At 24.7% G+C, this 18,697-nt stretch overlaps 1 protein-coding gene across 1 annotated transcript; it reads left to right on the forward strand.

Annotated features, from left to right (window-relative positions):
• The first annotated feature begins 10,423 nt into the window (after positions 1-10,423).
• LOC126907092 (crossover junction endonuclease EME1-like) lies at positions 10,424-17,895 on the forward strand. Its single transcript, XM_050688134.1, has 11 exons — positions 10,424-10,708; positions 11,610-11,750; positions 11,826-11,897; positions 11,964-12,098; positions 12,164-12,307; positions 12,372-12,535; positions 14,121-14,156; positions 14,217-14,348; positions 14,904-15,102; positions 17,529-17,585; positions 17,654-17,895. The coding sequence occupies exons 1-11, from the start codon at positions 10,553-10,555 to the stop codon at positions 17,768-17,770; spliced, it is 1,353 nt and encodes a 450-aa protein (XP_050544091.1). The 5' UTR covers positions 10,424-10,552; the 3' UTR covers positions 17,771-17,895.
• The last annotated feature ends 802 nt before the right edge of the window (positions 17,896-18,697 follow it).

The raw sequence follows: 18,697 nt of genomic DNA on the forward strand, positions 1-18,697 counted from the left end.
TTTAGTATTAATTCTATCTTGTATAACAATACAAATGTAATCTCAAAATATTAGTGAATTAAAAAATTTTAGATTTCTACCATTTAAAAAAACTTGTACTTAAATATAAATAGATGTGCATTTTATTGACCTATTAGTTCTTCAAGACTAGCACAGTATCTTGGCTTCAATCATCAGATTAGTAAAATATAATTATAATTATATTTAAAATTAAAATTATTAATTTGAAACTAAAAAATATTAAAAATAATTAACTTATTAAGTCACAAAAAATATGTACTTCGGAAATAATGTATAGTGGTCCAAATTCATATCTTCATAATTATATTCGGTAACATTAGGTTGGTTTAAATGTTTTTGAGATCGCTGAATCCAAATTTAATATCAGTTTTAAATTTAAATCTTTAAGGTAGTTTTTTTTTATAATTACATCCTCTTCTTCCTCGCCTTAATTCCAACTACCTGGGGTTTGTATGTATCTTTCTCCCTTATACACAAGTCCAGCCTAGAGTTAAATGGTGATGTCCCTACACCGTTGACACTACTAGCGTTGGGTAGACCTTTATACATGACTGGTGAAACAGCTATCGCACAAGTTGTCCGGCTGGTATCAAACACTTTATTCCTTAGGTCTTCTCCGTTGTTAACTACTTTATTCCCTTTCACCTGTTGTCCCTGCGTACATCCGAGATAGGACAATTCGCCTAAGTTTTGTTAAGAACACCTCATACTATTTGACAAAATTTTTACGCCGGCTGTCGACCTGACGCAACCTCATTAGTCGCCTCTTACGACTGGCAGAGGGGCCGTGGAAGTATTCTTATCCCCTATCCGCAGGGATTTTTTTTTTATAATTACATCCATTTTTTAAAAAAACATTTAATTTTTATAATTTCTATGCACACTTACTTGGTGGCATATTTTATTAGGAATATAAACGAACAGAGAGCTTTACTGTTAGTAAGTTAGGGCAAGTTACCACATTTTTTAGCTAATATACCTTTTTAAACTTCGTTAAGTTTAAAGTAACATCACAAAATAAACAGCTAACTAAACGGACAAACAAAACAACGATATGGCCAAGAGAATGAACTTTTAGATGTTTTACAGTTGAACTCTTAAATCATCCCCTGTCCATCAATACAGATAATATGCGCACACCTGTATGGTCGCCTAATATTATATTGGAGTGGCACGACATTCTACTACTGTCTGTATGCTTTGTGTTACATATTATTTTCGTCAATAAAGCGCACATAACATAAAAAAAAATTAATATATATATAAAATAAAATATTATAATATGAAATTCTCTCGAATGATACCGCTTTATAAATGTTAAAGTGTTACGGGTATCACATTTGTAATTAATAATTTATTCACAAATATGAAAAAATTAATTTTAAAGATCATTTTATATAGTTTACTGTGATATGTGAAATCCATAATATTAATATCTAGTAATTTGTATACAGTTGGTATTTAGTTAAGTTTCAACATTTGATGTAATTAAAATTATTGGGGAATTAATTATCTATATTTTAGCCAATTTTAAATCGATTCTTTTTGTTCAAGAATAAAAATAAAAGTACTTTATATCTTTTCATGTAGTGTTGTTATTCACGGGATCCCACCTTTGCCACGAACTGATGATGCTCCGACATTTACATACTTCGACATTTGACAAAGTAGTAATTATTACGAACATCTGGTACTCCGACTATCTGATACCATAGGTAACCATAACCACGACGGATTTTACTCCGACATTTAATAAAAAATAAAATGTGGTAATAACTCCGACATTATCGATAGTTTGATTATGCATCGAAAGTTATATTATATTTCGATTGCATTGTTAGTAATAGGGCGAATTGATCGTATATGTTGCAACGTCAGGGTCACGTGGCTACAGAAACACTACATTATTAAATTAATTATATTATTTTTAATAATATTGTAAAATTTAAATTAAAATGTTCTATTCAATTAGCATTTATTTGCTACTATAGTTATAATACAATAATATACATTTTGCTTATTATTTTCTGGTACAATTTCTCACATTTGACATATGTTATTAATACTCGAATGATAATAGTCATTCATTAAGTAACATAAAATTAATAGTGTTTAATACAAATGTACATTTTTGAAAAAGTTTTCTCTATTGTTAGAATATATATTTATCTTTGAGAATTTTATTTTTTAATTATCCAATAATTACAAAATATTTTCATCAAATCAAAAAACTGTTAGTTAACTGTTTTTTCAGTCGATCCACAAAATTTTATCTAACAGTAACTTATTTTTTAACATCTATAAGATCCATTTGAAAACTAATTTTTCTATAACAAATATGTGCTGTAAAAATTGTCTTGTGCAATTTTATTAGTGATTAATTCCTAAGTGTGTAATATTAAAAAATAATAACTAATATAACACATAAAATTGTTTGTACAATATAAAATCATTCTTGGGGATGTCTGGATTTTTTCCTGTGCTGCATTAGGATATCTAAGTATAAAATAACACAGTATATCCAACTTCAATGCAGTAATTGTTGAACACATTTTTTTTAGTCTTATTACTTTCTGGAAGTTTCTTCCAATAGGTTTTTATAGACTCAGAAGAGTATGATTAATTTTTCTTTCAGCAATTTTAATTGAAAATTAATTACTAAAATTATTTTTAACTTATATTAAAAAAAATTAAAATAGTATTAAACTGTGTAAGTTTTGCTACAAGTCTAATATGAGTTATGCTAAGAATTAGTAAGTTTTGGTTATATATAAGTAGAATTAATTTTTTCTTATTTAAAAATTCTGTGTGTCATCTAAAATTAAAAATATATTAACTCATCGTTAAAAAAATTTAATTTTGTGACATGAGTTTTATAATCAATGTTAAATTATAAGTAAAACCATTATAATCTCCAGTGGTGCTCAAAAAAAAGTTAAAAATATTAAGGAGTAAAAAATTATTTATTTAAAGTTCTTTTTGTTTAAAATCTAATATACATTTATTGAAATCAGTTTAATATTTCCTTGAAAAAAATATCTGAATAGCCTTTCCTTTTTTTAATAATAATTAAATTTGTTGGACAATTTTCTCAGTGGTCCAGTGAGAAAAAAAATCTTAAATTTAATGAGGGCCTTCTGAGCCAGGCCGACACTGCGAAAAGATGATTATTTTGCCAATGTTTTCATCTCGTTAGCTTAACGCGTATCCTGCAAATACAAATGTATTGTTTTATAAATACAAAATGAAGTTTTTTTAAAAATTTGAATTAATTTTATATGTACTTTTTAGAATATGAAAGCATATTCCAAAAAAAATAAAAATTAATTTTCAAAATAAAATCACGTAATGTAATGTATTATGTTTTGTAAAAATGTAATTATATATATATATATATATATTTCTTATAAAAAAAGTTGTACAGTTTCAATATTACATTATTATATTTGATTTCCATTTAATGAGAAAAAATGAATAATTGTTTGATTATCAATCATGATTATAAATTAAAATATTTCACTCTATACGTATATTTGACAAAACTTCAAATAATCATAATGCAAATGAAAAAAAACTGAACCATTATTTAATGAATTGACTGCATATTTTTAATCGAGTTAGTTAAGTTTAAAACCAATTTACTTAGCAGAAGATTTTTGTAAGTTTATGATAAATCATAAACTATTGTCCACTGTTAACTTATAACTGCCTTGTGTTTACTTAATTTGACTAGAGCGTAGGAGTATTGCAACAAAATATTTGGGAACTCTAATTACATAATTTTTTACCTAATCTAAAAAAATATTTCTATACAACAAGAAATACAAATTAATTCATTTTCGGTATAGTCTATGGCAGAATTTTAGGAGACAAAGCCCCCTCAAGTCTCTCCAGATTGCGGTCAAATCCAAACTGGACTGAATTAATTTCGTTACCCACCTTTGAACAATGAAATGATATTAAATCATATTTTTGTTTGATTTCATATGAAACTAATTGTAATGACAGTTTTAGAGAATGGGATACCGAATATCTTTATAAACGCATCTGTTTAATAACGAATACTATCATCATAAAAACGTACCTCTATATTTTTTAACTAAACTAATTGAATGTTATAATATTAATGTGCTTACAATGTTATAATAAGCACTATTAAGGAGAGGTAAAAAAGATTTTACGTCTGAAAATTGGAATCGCTCTTCTTTCCCCTCCAAAAAAAAATTTAAGGGCTCACACCAGTTATGTTACCTTTATGTACCTATTTTATCAAAAGTCGGATACATTTCGGGGATCTTTATTGTAATAATTATTCGTTAATAGACATTAATCAATTATAACGCTATTTTATTATATTAATTAATATTTATTAATTAGTGATAAGGGTTATATTTTTCCATCAGATAATATATTGCTACGATATTCATCTACTCCGAAATTTGATAATTTTTTAATCGATTTCGCGAATAATCGATATTCGGAGCTAATTTCATTCGGAGCAATCAATATTCGGAGTATTCGTCGTCGAAGTAACATTAAAATTTGATAACCAGGTATTCGTAGTAATTGTTGTCGGAGTAAATGTATTCGGAGGATTTTTTTACAGTGTCGGAGTAAATGAATGTCGGGGCATCATCAGTTCGTGGCAATCTCCGGAACCCGTTATTCACGACACAAATTTTTTAATTTACAGAAATATGTATTGGTCAGTATAAAATTTGTGAAAGATTTTATCAAGAAATAATTCATTAAACGAATTTATATAATATATAATGTATGTATATTATACATATATTTGTTTATACCTATTATCAAACACAAACGGATGTAGTAGCCCTTAAATTAACACCATTCCCATTTATTAAAAATAAATCAACAAAAATCACTTAATTACAAATAATTTTTCTACCACATCCTCAAAATTCAGTTCCCAAAGAATCATTTATGACAAACATTTAATTAAGCTAGACATAAATACCGTACAAAAAATTGAAGTTAAAAATATTTATCTTTGAATTAAAAAAAATACACTTATTGGAGAATGAGTGTAGTGGGGTTAATTGTAAATGCATTTTTTTAAAGAATTTATAACAAATTTTTTTGTAGATTGAAAAATTGAAAAGAAAAATTTGAATTTCTAAATGCTCATATAAAATTTAATTTTAATTTAAGTTTTATACTCACTATAGTGCGAGTATTTTCAATACATACATATAATAAATGTATTATGTAAATAGAATTCCATGTATCATAAATATATTTATAGTCAATCTGAAATTTGTAAAACGCTTTTAATAACACCAAGGCCTATTTATTCGTAATACAAATTTTTTGAAATCTTTCAATTTTATTCTAAATTTAATGTATTTAAAGATTATTAATTACACAATTAACAATTAAGAATTTCTTATCATATATTAGAGTCTTAAATATCACAACAAATCACATACAAATACATTGCACCACGCGTAAATAAATTATTAAATTCATACTCAAATTTTTCATGATGACCATTATTTTTTTAGCTATTAATTAATTTTTCAGAGAAAGAATATCTGATTTTTGTCGATTACTAAAAAATCAGCTACTTAAAGGACGGTTGCTCCGCTCTGCCGCCCTTTAATACAATATATACTGTCGACTCATATTCGTAACAAATATGTTTTAAAATATTACAAAAATAAATATAGTTTAAAAAAACACGCTTTTAAAGCACATCAAACTAAAAAGTTAAAAATAATTATTTAAAAAATTATTTTTAACTTTTATCACAATAATACTAGTATTTTTTGTTCATAATTATTTTAAACTTATTTTAAAAATTATTTTTAACTTTTTAGTTCGATGTGCTTTAAAAGCGTGTTTTTTTAGTTTTTTTAAACTATATTTATTTTTCACTTTTTAGTTTCATGTTGTGATAGTAGTTACTATCAATATCATGGCTGTAACTGGTAACGGGAAATCAGGGTTCGATTCCGGTTGGGTTTGGCACTAGGTATAGCTGTGTTTTGTGGGCGGGGGGGTGGACTAATGTTATACCTGAGGTATAAACGGCGGTAGGAATATAAACGTAAGCCGTATGGCACGCGGATAGTATTGGTCAGTCAAAATAAAAATTTGTTTATATATATATAATATTGATGACAAGCACACGGGTACGATAACCGAAAATAAATTTATACAGAGGAATAGTGTTGCCGTCGTGTGATGAGCGAGTCGTGGGGTGGGGTGAATGCGTTATGACAGTCTAGTCTAGACGACGGAATATGCGATAACGCGTGGCGTTTGGAGAGTTACATACATACAAACATACATTCATACATACAAGTGAAACTAATATAAGCGTGTTAATAAATATAGTTTAAAAAAACTAAAAAAACACGCTTTTAAAGCACATCGAACTAAAAAGTTAAAAATAATTTTTAAAATAAGTTTAAAATAATTATGAACAAAAAATACTAGTATTATTGTGATAAAAGCATCGGGCGCTCAATATACGAAAAATATGGCACAAAGCACCCACGCTATATTTGACAAAACTTCAAATAATCATAATGCAAATGAAAAAAAACTGAACCATTATTTAATGAATTGACTGCATATTTTTAATCAAGTTAGTTAAGTTTAAAACTAATTATCTTAGCAAAAGATTTTTGTAAGTTTATGATAAATCATAAACTATTGTCCACTGTTAACTTATTACTGCCTTGTGTTTACTTAATTTGACTAGAGCATAGGAGTATTGCAACAAAATATTTGGGAACTCTAATTACATATTTTTTTACCTAATCTAAAAAATATTTCTATACAACAAGTAATACAAATTAATTCATTTTCGGTATATTCTATAGCAGAATTTTAGGAGACAAAGCCCCTCAAGTCTCTCCAGATTGCGGTCAAATCCAAACTGGACTGAATTAATTTCGTTGCCCACCTTTGAACAATGCAATGATATTAAATCATATTTTTGTTTGATTTCATATGAGACTAATTGTAATGACAGTATTAGAGAATGGGATACCGAATATCTTTATAAACACATCTGTTTAATGACGAATCCTATCATCAGTGAAACGTACCTCTATATTTTTTAACAAAACTAATTAAATGTTATAATAAGCACTAATAAGGAGAGGCAAAAAAGATTTTACGTCTGAAAATTGAAATCGCTATTCTTTTCCCTCCAAAAAAAAAATTTAAGGGCTCACACCAGTTATGTTACCTTTATGTACCTATTTTATCAAAAGTCGGATACATTTCGGGGATCTTTATTGTAATAATTATTCGTTAATAGACAGTAATCAATTATAACGCTATTTTATTACATTAATTAATATTTATTAATTAGTGATAAGGGTTATATTTTTCCATCAGTTATTATATTGCTACGATATTCATCTACTCCGAAATTTGATAATTTTTTAATCGATTTTGCGAATAATCGATATTCGGAGCTAATTTCATTCGGAGCAATCAATTAATAGTCCTATTCGGAGTATTCATCGTCGTAGTAAAATCCCAATTTTTGTAACCAGGTATTCGTAGTAATTGTTGTCGGAGTAAATGTATTCGGAGGATTTTTTTACAGTGTCGGAGTAAATGAATGTCGGGGCTTCATCAGTTCGTGGCAATCTCCGTAACCCTATTTATTAAGCATTTAAAAAACTAAAAGATAGGAATGTAGAATACTAGAAATGATGTTAATGAAAAAATAAAAAAGTTAAATCACAAATTATTTTCTCCTTTATAATTTGGTAAAAATTTTTGGACTTAATTTAGATTTATCAGTACAAATAAAATGAGGTTGTACCGCGAAAAAAATTTTTAAAACGTGTTATTCTCTGACGTTCTTTTAATACGACAGTTTCTATGTAGAAAATTGTAGAAAATGTAAAAAATAAAATTTTTCTTTTTTACATTGTTCCACTCTTGAAAATGTATAATATATTCATACTGGGTATAAACAGTTAATATTATAAATAACAATTAACTAAAATCACAGCTCTCTAATGCATTTGATATTTTACTTTAAAAACAGCGTTATTATTATGCAATATTTTTCAAAAATAATGGATATTTCACCATTTTATATTTAAACATATAAAGTAATATTATGTGCTGAGGGCATGTGATGGGAATATATTTTTTATTTAGTATTAGTGCCGGCATAGTTTTGAAAATAAACACGATAATGAATATTTTATAATTTTAATGTGATGTGATTATTGAACACTTACTTTGAAATTTAAAAACTAGTTTCATAGTGTTATAAACCCATTTTAAAATTTGATGTTTATTATGTATCTATAGAAAGTGTATTACTATTATATATAGAAATTAATCATTAATACGGTTTGTATTACACTAAGTTTTATGTTAGTTATATGCCTAATTGTCAGTGTTCCATTGGTGAATATTACATCAATAATATTCATTATTAATAATAACATAGTTATTAATTTGACTCTTCCCGAAAACATCCGCGTAGTCAAATTAAATTTAATTAACTCAAATTAAAACACTCAGTTTACCACTATAGATAAGCCACGCCGTACAAAATTTTGGCAGTTTAATTTTTATCGCGAATGGTTGCAGGGAAACGATGTGCTGGACATAGGCGATTATGCTGATAAATAGTGTTTTCTCTTTAAAGTACTTGTGTCTTACATTTCCATTCCTATAACAATGGCCTTCCGACTAGGCTGTAGGTGTGAGCCGAGCACAGTAACTGCTGTACGATCACACGTACGTCAATTACCAGGCAGCCGACTTATCATCATCTTCATACCTTACACCGTCTTATTCACAGAAGATTGTTTTGTGTTGACAGTTTTAAAACCTATCAATGTAAAAATGTCCAACTAAATAAAAAATGTTCCCTATTTCATAATCATTTCACTAGAAATAGGTTTGGTGCCAAACTAGTAAATTAAAAAACCAAAGGAATTTTAATAAATTTTGTGACAAATTCTCAACAGATAATCCATCATTTTTTAAATAAAAATTCGTATATAACTAAACTAAGTTTTAAATTAAATAATATAATCACAAACGAATCATTTCCTATGGTAAGTATTTCACATGTGTGCTTTCCATACTTGGAATATTTAACTATAACTTTAATATATTTAAAATTTTTTAGAATATTTAATAAGGTGTGCTCCGTTTAATTAAAGGTTCTAAGAGGAAATTAATTTTTTTATAGGTTGAATCTAACTTAACTTATTTTATCATTTTTAATGATCCGAACTTTGATCAATAGTTACTTTATTTGTTAATCAATTTTTTTCTAAAATATTTATAATTTTTTGTTTTTTTTTTTTTAAATATTTCATTGTATCATTGAAGAATGAATTACTAATTTTTATATTATCTCAATACTAAAACATAAAATACGACTTGTTTTTTAATTTTGTATATATTTTGGAGTGAAGGTCTCTGAAAAAACCTATTGAAATATTATATTTCTGCAGAAATTTTGGTAATTTAATTATTATAATGTATTCATGAATATATGGGCGTTTTTCGTTATGGAAGAAAGAACCTCATCAAGAATCAGTGATAAAAGTGTAGTGTTATTCAGTGTTGTAACATTTTGTTCGAAAAACATGAATGCAAAATTTTTTGTAGCTTTTTGAGTTAAACATTTTTTAATTTTAAATAATATTAGCTACAAGTGATATGTTCTTATTATAGAGATAGTTTTACCATAGACCATATGGGAGCTTTACGGTTACTTCCGTTACTCGTACAATAATTACAAAAATATTGTATGCGGACAAGTTAATGTTAACAATAGTAATATCAGTTTATTATTTGACATAAACGGTTCATAATTTTGAAATTTGTGAATCATTTTTACATAAAGTAATTTCAAATGTTTTATTTATGAAAAAAATTTTACATTTTTGTAAATAGGTTGTTCATTAAATTCTATGATAAAACATAGTATTTTATTAATTTTCTCTTTAACAGGAAAAAAACCGTTAGTTGTAAAACGATAAAAAGTGTGTCTATATACCTCTATTTTCTTTCATCTTAATCAAAGGGTTTTTACCTATTAAAAGAAAAAAAATAATAGCATTTTATAGTAATGATATATAAAGAAAACAAATTAAATTAAATAAAATCTGAGTATTGCAAAATTACAAATGCGGAGGTGTTACTAGGCATCAAAAATAGAAACCTGCTGATATTATTTTATGGTATCACTGTAAAAATTATGGCCTACATTACTGCGGGCGTACCTCGCAATGTTATTAATATATAAAAGGCTGGTCTAGGATTTCGGTTTGTAAATTGCAATGATAACACTTTAGACATTATGTAGGCATTATCACAAAATAATAGACATATCGATAATAATTATATGATATAATCGCCACAGATATGATAAACTTTTATCTTATCTGTGATAATAGTACACTGTTTTAGTGTTTCCGTTAAATACTTGATGTTTAAATAAATTAATAATTTTAATTAACAATTTATATATTTATTCGATTTTCTTAAATTATTTAATTTACTTCATATGGATTTCGGCAAATATAATGTGTACACTATATCAGACTCTGAAAATGAGTCTGTAATTTTAGAAAATTGTCCCAGTCCTAAAATTAATTGTTCAAATTTTAAACGTGACCTTTCTCCAGATGAACCAGAATTTTTTCATCAAGTTCTCAAAAACGTATGTAATTTAAATATATTCAGGTGGTTGAATATTAATTTTTCCATAAACTGTTAAGAATAAGTATTTGCAATTACAAAATTTTGTCGTGTTGTTGTATTAAAATAAAAAATAATCATTGCTTAAAACTGTAAAGGTTGCATACTGAGCCACTAGAAAATTAAAGTAAAATTTCCACTAATTTTTTATTTCTATTTGAAAATACCTTTTAAATTAAAAAAATATAGTCATGATAATTAGCAAAGAAAGCCACTTTAAAAATGGTTTTTAAAATAATAATTATCAACCATGCTACGTTCCCCAGATCTAAAAATTTGAGGTTCTTATACAAACTTATGTAGGTTTCTTAAGAATTTTAAACATATGTAAGAAAGTACATTTTTTATTAGTCATCATTTAAGTTTACAATGGTGTACACAGGGTTTCGTCATGAAGGAGGAAAATGTAAATAAAATGTTTTATACTACCCCTTCCAAAATATATCTTTACCGTATATTTATTTTCATCACGTGAGGAGTTTTATCCTCCATATATCTTCCCTGAGAAAGGCTATGGTACTTGGTACTGGTAGTAAAGAGTATGTCTGTTACCTCTAGCTAATATAACTTCATTCAAATAGATTTTAATTAAAGCCACTGGTGTTTTTATTAAAAACATTTTTTTTTTATTTAAAAGTATGTGTTGATTTATGAGCATATTCCCTTCAATATAAATAGGTCATAAGTACTATATTTCTAAGGTATACGTTGATTAAACAAATTTTTAATGGGTAAATCTCCACCATTGGCTAAGTTATTGATTAAGTTAATGAAGAAAAATGTCTACTGACTATAATTTATATACAATTACTATTAAAAATTGCTCTAACATATTATATTTAAAGTATATTAATTTTTTTCAGCAAAAAAAAGTTAATTTAGAAACGCATAATTCAAATGATAGTTTGCTGATTTCTGAAAGTTTAACTAAAGATAATCAAAATTTTGATGATGTTTGTATCATAACAAACAATGAAAATTTAATGTCACATAAAGTAAAATCAGTATGTATTAAAAAAAAAAAATTATTGGATGTTCAAATTTTTCAATTTAAAATTAAAGTATCAAAATATGTCTAGAAAAAAAGAAAAGTTGTTGAAGACAATCACATGACTGAACTAAATTTACCTGTTTATGGATTGCAGACATTGGTAGATAAATAATGTACCTTTATTTTGAATTATCAGCTTATAAAATTGAATTAATTATTAATACAGGATGAACCAAAAAAAAGAAAACGGCTAACAAAAGATGAAATAGCTGCAAAAAAGTTAGAAGAATTAAAAAGGAGAAATGAAAGAAAACTTATAATTGAGTCTTTAAAACGAATAAAACCTAGTGAATGTATAAAAGTATGATTCTTTGTTTTCAATTGAAATAATTTTTTTCATAAGTAATTAATAAAAGTGTTTATTAGTACATTACAGTTCACATTGATGCTAATATTCAGATTTGTGAGTTTAGTGAAGATATATTGAATGAATTAAAATCTAATGGTATGCAATACAAAGTAGATATAAATCCAAATGCTCCTTACTCAATTACTTGGTCCAGATGTATTGTATGTAATAATTATTCATGATTAACACTTAAACATACACTACTTTATAATTTTATTCTTACAGACTGATAATATTGTAGAAATTGATAACTATATGCTTTTAATTTGGAACTTCGAAATTATTAAAAATTTAATATCATCAAATAGGTTGATAGAAAATATAAATAAATTTAAGCCTTACAAAAATCATATTTCTCTTATGATATATGGGTCTGTTGAAGAATTCAAGTAAGTAAAATTAATATAATATGACATTAATACATATAGAGTAACTGATTATCTGTAAATTACATAACATCTTAAAAAATATAAAACATATTATGTTTTTTTATTTTAAAAACGTATTAAAATTGTAAAATTACAAATATCCAAATTGTGAAATTTAACAGATTTGCATCAAAGAATTTTTCATGTCAGTAATCACTGTTAGATATTACCTATATTTGTCTCAACTATGTCACAACTTTATTGTAATGGGTTTTTTTTAACACATTATTTTAACTTATGTTGCTGAGAGCTATTAGTTTTACTTTTCTGTTTTTTTTTTGTGTCTGTATATGACATTACTTCCACTCCTACTGGACCCTGATTTTACTCAATGATATGTAAAAAGGTCCCAAAACGTATATATCTATTTGAAGCAATCGACATCATTAACCAAGGTTCTATGGAGACTAAAAAAACATAAATATTTTTTTCATATTAGCAGATTTTCAATTTTTTTGCATAGCAACAGATCATTTACTCTACTCAAAGTTTAGGTTTTTTATGTACTAAACAACCATTAAGTTATTAAGTAATATTTATATGTAACAATACAATTAATTAAATAAAAAATGTTCAAGTAAACTATGACAGAAGTTTATTGGTATTAGAATACAAATAGACCATAGGAAAAAGTGAATTTTTGACAAAAAGTACTTTCTAAATTAATTTTAATTTAACCATACCAGATCACTTTAATAATATAATTTTTAATGCTTGTAGCTCTTAAAATACTTAACTTTAATTTTCTAATGTTTTATGTATTTTATGCAACAAAAAAAATTTTTAATTTTTTCTTTAGTGGTCGCAACTTTTTAGGAGTGTGGGTCACAATTAAAATCAGCCCATAGCTACTATACATTTCTATAGTAATACTAAAAAAAATTAAATATATACAATTTTCTAGAGAGTAATTTTTTTTTTTAATTATGTAAAAAATATTGTAACTTTTTACAGGTTTTCCAAAATTATTGAAATGGGTAAATTGTTATTAACAATAAGAACACTAGAAACGATTTTTCTTACTAACTGAACGCTCTATATAATAGTATCCCAAATTTTTTAAAAAAAGTAGTGATTAATATTGTCAAATTTTCTTTTTTATGTAACAATAGCTGCAGAATAATATTTTAAATGTAGCAATTTTCACCACCTTTTAATATTTATCACATAGAACTTTTAAATATTTATTAATTTTTAATTTTTTTTATAGCTACATTACAAATTATTTTCCTTACTACAAAAAGCTATTATGTATATTTATAGTTTTCTATAAAAATAATGAAAATTATCACAAATAGTATAAGGTATTTTATTACAAAATGTGTTTAATGTTAAATAACATCAAAAGATTAAATAATGAAAATTATTGCTTAATAATAATTCTTAAGTTAATTTATTTTTAAACAATAACTATCTATCTATTTAAAATAATAACTCATCTCTTATTTATAACATAAAACTATATTCAAATTTGAATATAGCTATGATTATCTCAAATTGATATATATCAATTGATTATTGAATAATATAAAAATTGTTATTCTAGGAAAACTAAATCTCGAAAAAAAGGAACATTCAATAAGTAAGAGTGTTTTTGAAGTATGTAAATTTATATACGTCATTATTAATTTTATAATATTAGAACAATAATGCTGAAAAATCTTGACCATATGATGTTAAGCTGCGGTGTATCATTTCGTTTGGTAGAAACAAAAAATGAAGTAGGATCAGCTGTATCTCATTTGACAAAATCTGTTGCTCAAAAGCCATATAAGTAATATTTTTTATCATTTTTCTTTATTTTATTATCTTAATAACAATACTTTTTAACTACATATTTTTTTTAATTACCTTTTGGTATTAAAACTTTTTTGATTTTCTTTATAACTATTTTGTTATAAAACAATTCATCACAATAATATAAGAGTACATAGAGCGTAATTTATAAATTTAATTATTTTGAGGTATTATAGTAAAAATTATTATAAATAGAATACCCATGAATAAGAAATTATCAGTTTTTATTTTTTATAAAATTTTCAAAATGTAATTACAAGATATTCATATTAAAGTAAATGATTATATATTTTCATTAATAGCTATTGATTGTTCTAAAATATTGATTTGTTGAATTATTTATTAATTCATTAATTATTATTTTTGGTTTATATTGATTATTTAATAGTTAAACAGAGTGTTCAATAAGTAAGGAAACATGTCAAGTTTTTCAAACAATGACAACAATAGATACCCATTTCTTTACTTACTTAATACCCTATATAATAGGTTTATTTATCATTAATGTTTTAATGATTTTTTATATTTTAAGATTAAATAAATATAAAGAAGAATTAGAAGGTTGTGAATGGTATGCTTCTGGTCATTCAAAAAATTGTGTTTCTGTTGATAAATTTGGTACAGGTTTGAATCAGCTTTGGAGGCAACAACTTTCTCAATTTCCATTGTGTGCTCTTGAAGCAAGTGAGGCAATTGCTTCTATATATGAAACACCTCTACAATTATTAGAGGTAAGCTTATTTGTTTTCATTATATTTTCTCCCAAAAAAAAATATGGATGTAATACCAGTGAAATAATAACCCCTTAAGGAATTTTATATTAATTCATAAAAAAATATTTTAAGAACAAAAGAAATCAATTTAAATGCTCTAAACATTTTGTTCAATATGTTCTTATGCACAGGAAATTAAAATATACCCCCTATACATTAATTTTAAACTATAGTTCAAATATTAATATAACAGGTTTTTAATATAGCAGGTTTTTTAACAAAATAAGGACAAAAAGGAAAACAATATATTTTTTTAGAGGAACTAAATCTAGAACAAGTTCTTTTTTTAGAAAAAGGTATGATTTTTTATTTTAAGAAGTTTCTGAGGAATGGAAATTTTAAATTTTTGATGAGATATGGGGTAGTTATGAGATATCATAAATTCGTGTAAATAGTTTAATAGTGTCCTGTTTTCTATTTCCTATAATAAAAGATAACTAGACGTTACTTAAAAAAAAAAACTTAAAAAATATGGATGAATAAAGAAAAACAAGGTAAGTCTTTATCTATAGAGAGATAAATTATAATATACTATGAGTACATTCAGACTTCATATTTTATTGGATAGTAAAAATGCATAAAGATTAACTTATATTACTAATTATTTGAATAATCAAAAAAAATTTTGTTCCTCAATAAATAATTCAGTTAAGAGAGGCTAACACTCCTCCTGTAATTTCTTACAATCGATACAATAAAAGTAATTACTGTTATAATAAATGAGATGATATTACATTTTTATTTCAAAAATCTATATAAAATAAAAGGTAATCTGTAAGTTTTAATTAACTCAAAGAAGTATTTCCTTTTTTTTCTTAAGTATAAAATATGATAAAATTATAATTAAACTATAAATTTTAGTATACAAGAATAAGAATCATTTTAAAAAATAATTAAAACATGTAGTCAAAATTTTAAATTTTATAAAATGATTTAATTACTCTGAAATTTTCTTGTAATCAATTTTTTAGCTTCGATACAAAGCTGAGAAGGTATTAATTTTACAATAATTTATTTCTTTTTATTTGTGTCGTTACCACTTTTTCTCAGCTCTCACCTAACTGATTTCTTTCAACAATAAATCAAAAGATCACAAATCGTATCTAGTCGAAGACATTACTCTCAAAAACTGAATAAATTTCCCTCGTTTCCCGTTAATGAAGGAAATTTCCAAAAAAATTACACATTAAAAAATTGGTAATTTTCGACATTTTTTAAATTTTTTTACTTAAAACTGCCATAACTTTTTTAAAAATGACCAAATTAATATAATTTTTTTTTGAAATATACATGAGGTATTTAACTATCATTTCATGTATTTTTTTTATAAATTTGACCCTTTACAGCCCTACACGGGGGATTCGAAATGACAACTTTTTTACAAAAAATTAACTTTTTCAACTTAATTTTGAAAGTGTTCCGGAAATACTGACACTTTTTTATATATCTTAAATAAAAGCTTATGTAATATAATATACTTTTATATGAAAAAAAAAATTTATTTTGGACTTTATTTTGTTCTCATGGTGAAAACGGATATCAAAGTTTATAAAAAAATACAATTTTTGTAAAATAATTATTTTTTATATTTTTAATTTTATAATACTATAATTTTTTGAAAAATGTATGGATCATAACAATGTTTTTATAATTAATACTATTTATATACTTCTTTCATTCGACATACTTTTTCTTTTAATCGGACCATTTCTCCTTATACAGGGGTGGTTCAAAACTTAAAAATGCATATAGAAAGTAGAACTTTTTAAACTTATTTTTAATTAAAATATATTTATTGATTATTCAGATTTGAAATCGGCACGAAAATGGGTTTAGAAAAGTATATATTGGTAACGGATGAAAGTTCCTTGTAGACTAGTAAATTTATAAATAACAAACATTTTTTTTTTTAAGTATTGTATCAAGACTTTCAACTTTTATATATGTTTGTCATAAAAGTAATAACTATTTTATAATTTTTTATAACTTCTCCGTACAAATAACAATACTAAATTATTAAATATTAATTTCATACTATATTTAATTACTGTAATAAATATTTATTCATATATTACACTTATAAATCATAAAACTAGTAATCAGGATATAAATAAGAAAATAGGAGATCATGTGCTTTTCCACTAATTTTTTTAAATTAAACACTATCTACAGATTTGTATAATAGCGTTTTTTATGATAGTGATTTTAATTACTTTCAGATTAAATCTATACTGTAACCTACTATGTCGCGCTTCCAGTGTGCTGAGTATTTTTTTTAGAAATTGATTAATACTTTTAATTTTTCCTACATCTTAAATTATTTTTCCTTGAAAGTTGTGGGTAATTATTAAATTACTCTCAATAATATTTTTTATGCTTTGTAGGCCTATGAAAGTTGTAACTCAAAATTAGAAGGAGAATTATTGCTTCAAGATATACCTGTAAGATTAAATTTAAACATATTATCATTCATTTAAACTTAAATATAAAAATGTATTTTATTATTTAGGTTCGTAGAGGGTTTGGACCTTTAGCTGTTACAAGGCGTGTTGGACCTGAACTCAGTAAGAAAATATTTTTATTTTTTACTGACACAACAGGACAAGCAACTATATTTAAAGAATAAATAAACAGTATGATTACTATTTAAATAAAAACTTAATTTTGTTTATTTCTCTGTAAAATTTCATAATGTCATTTTTGTTAATATTTTTTTGTTTTAATATTGATTATATTATATTTATAGAGTGATTCAACTGTTTGTCATTTAATATCTTTTAAATAACTATAATAATTATTGTAGTTATTTTAGAAAAAAAATGTTCAATGATTAATTAATTTTTTACGAGATTAAATCCAAGAAAAAGATACATTAAAACATGTCAATGTATGGTATAAAGATAAAAAAAAATTAAAGGAAGTCTAAACATGAATTATTATAAGTTATTAAATATTTTTTAGGTCTATAAATTATACATATAATATAAGCTTAAAGTATTCAAGTGTTTTAAAAATGGTCTAATAACAACTTTTAAATAAATAGTTCAGAGGTAAAAAAATGCTGTAAAATGAGACTGTTGTAAGACACAGGTTGTAGCTATTTTTGGTTTAAAGTAAAGCTACCTCTTTGGTTTAAATTTTTGACCAATGACTTTACTTCCATAGTTAGCATAAAACTTATACGTGGATATTTCTAATAATATTCTAAATAATTAAAAAATTAATGAAAGCTTTAACACATTTATTACTAAATTACCCCAAAATTTAACTAAACATTTTTTTGGGCGAAAGGAGAAAAAGAACTATTAGGTTTTAGTTATTATAACTTCTGTAGTTTAATAGGTCTGTATATTTCACTATTATTATTGATAATTTCTTACTAATGTTAAACATTTTAAATATTAACTGTTGATAAATATTCTTTCTTAAATACATAACAATTAATCAAATATTTTATCCAATTCATTTAATTTACTCAAATATTTAAAGTATAACTACTGGACTTATGTAAGTTTAATAAAATGGACTTCAGTAAATATCAATATATAATTGT

Source organism: Daktulosphaira vitifoliae, unplaced genomic scaffold (genome assembly GCF_025091365.1).
Source record: "Daktulosphaira vitifoliae isolate Bord-2020 unplaced genomic scaffold, ASM2509136v1 Scaffold_5, whole genome shotgun sequence".
Lineage (NCBI taxonomy): Eukaryota > Metazoa > Arthropoda > Insecta > Hemiptera > Phylloxeridae > Daktulosphaira > Daktulosphaira vitifoliae.

Excerpts from the sequence above, each read along its gene's own strand:
- LOC126907092 (XM_050688134.1), top strand. The coding sequence starts at position 10,553 with ATGGATTTCGGCAAATATAATGTGTACACTATATCAGACTCTGAAAAT. Across the intron at positions 12,308-12,371 it reads TTACTTGGTCCAGATGTATT|ACTGATAATATTGTAGAAAT; the intron begins GTATGTAATAAT and ends TTATTCTTACAG. Across the intron at positions 12,536-14,120 it reads GGGTCTGTTGAAGAATTCAA|GAAAACTAAATCTCGAAAAA; the intron begins GTAAGTAAAATT and ends TTGTTATTCTAG.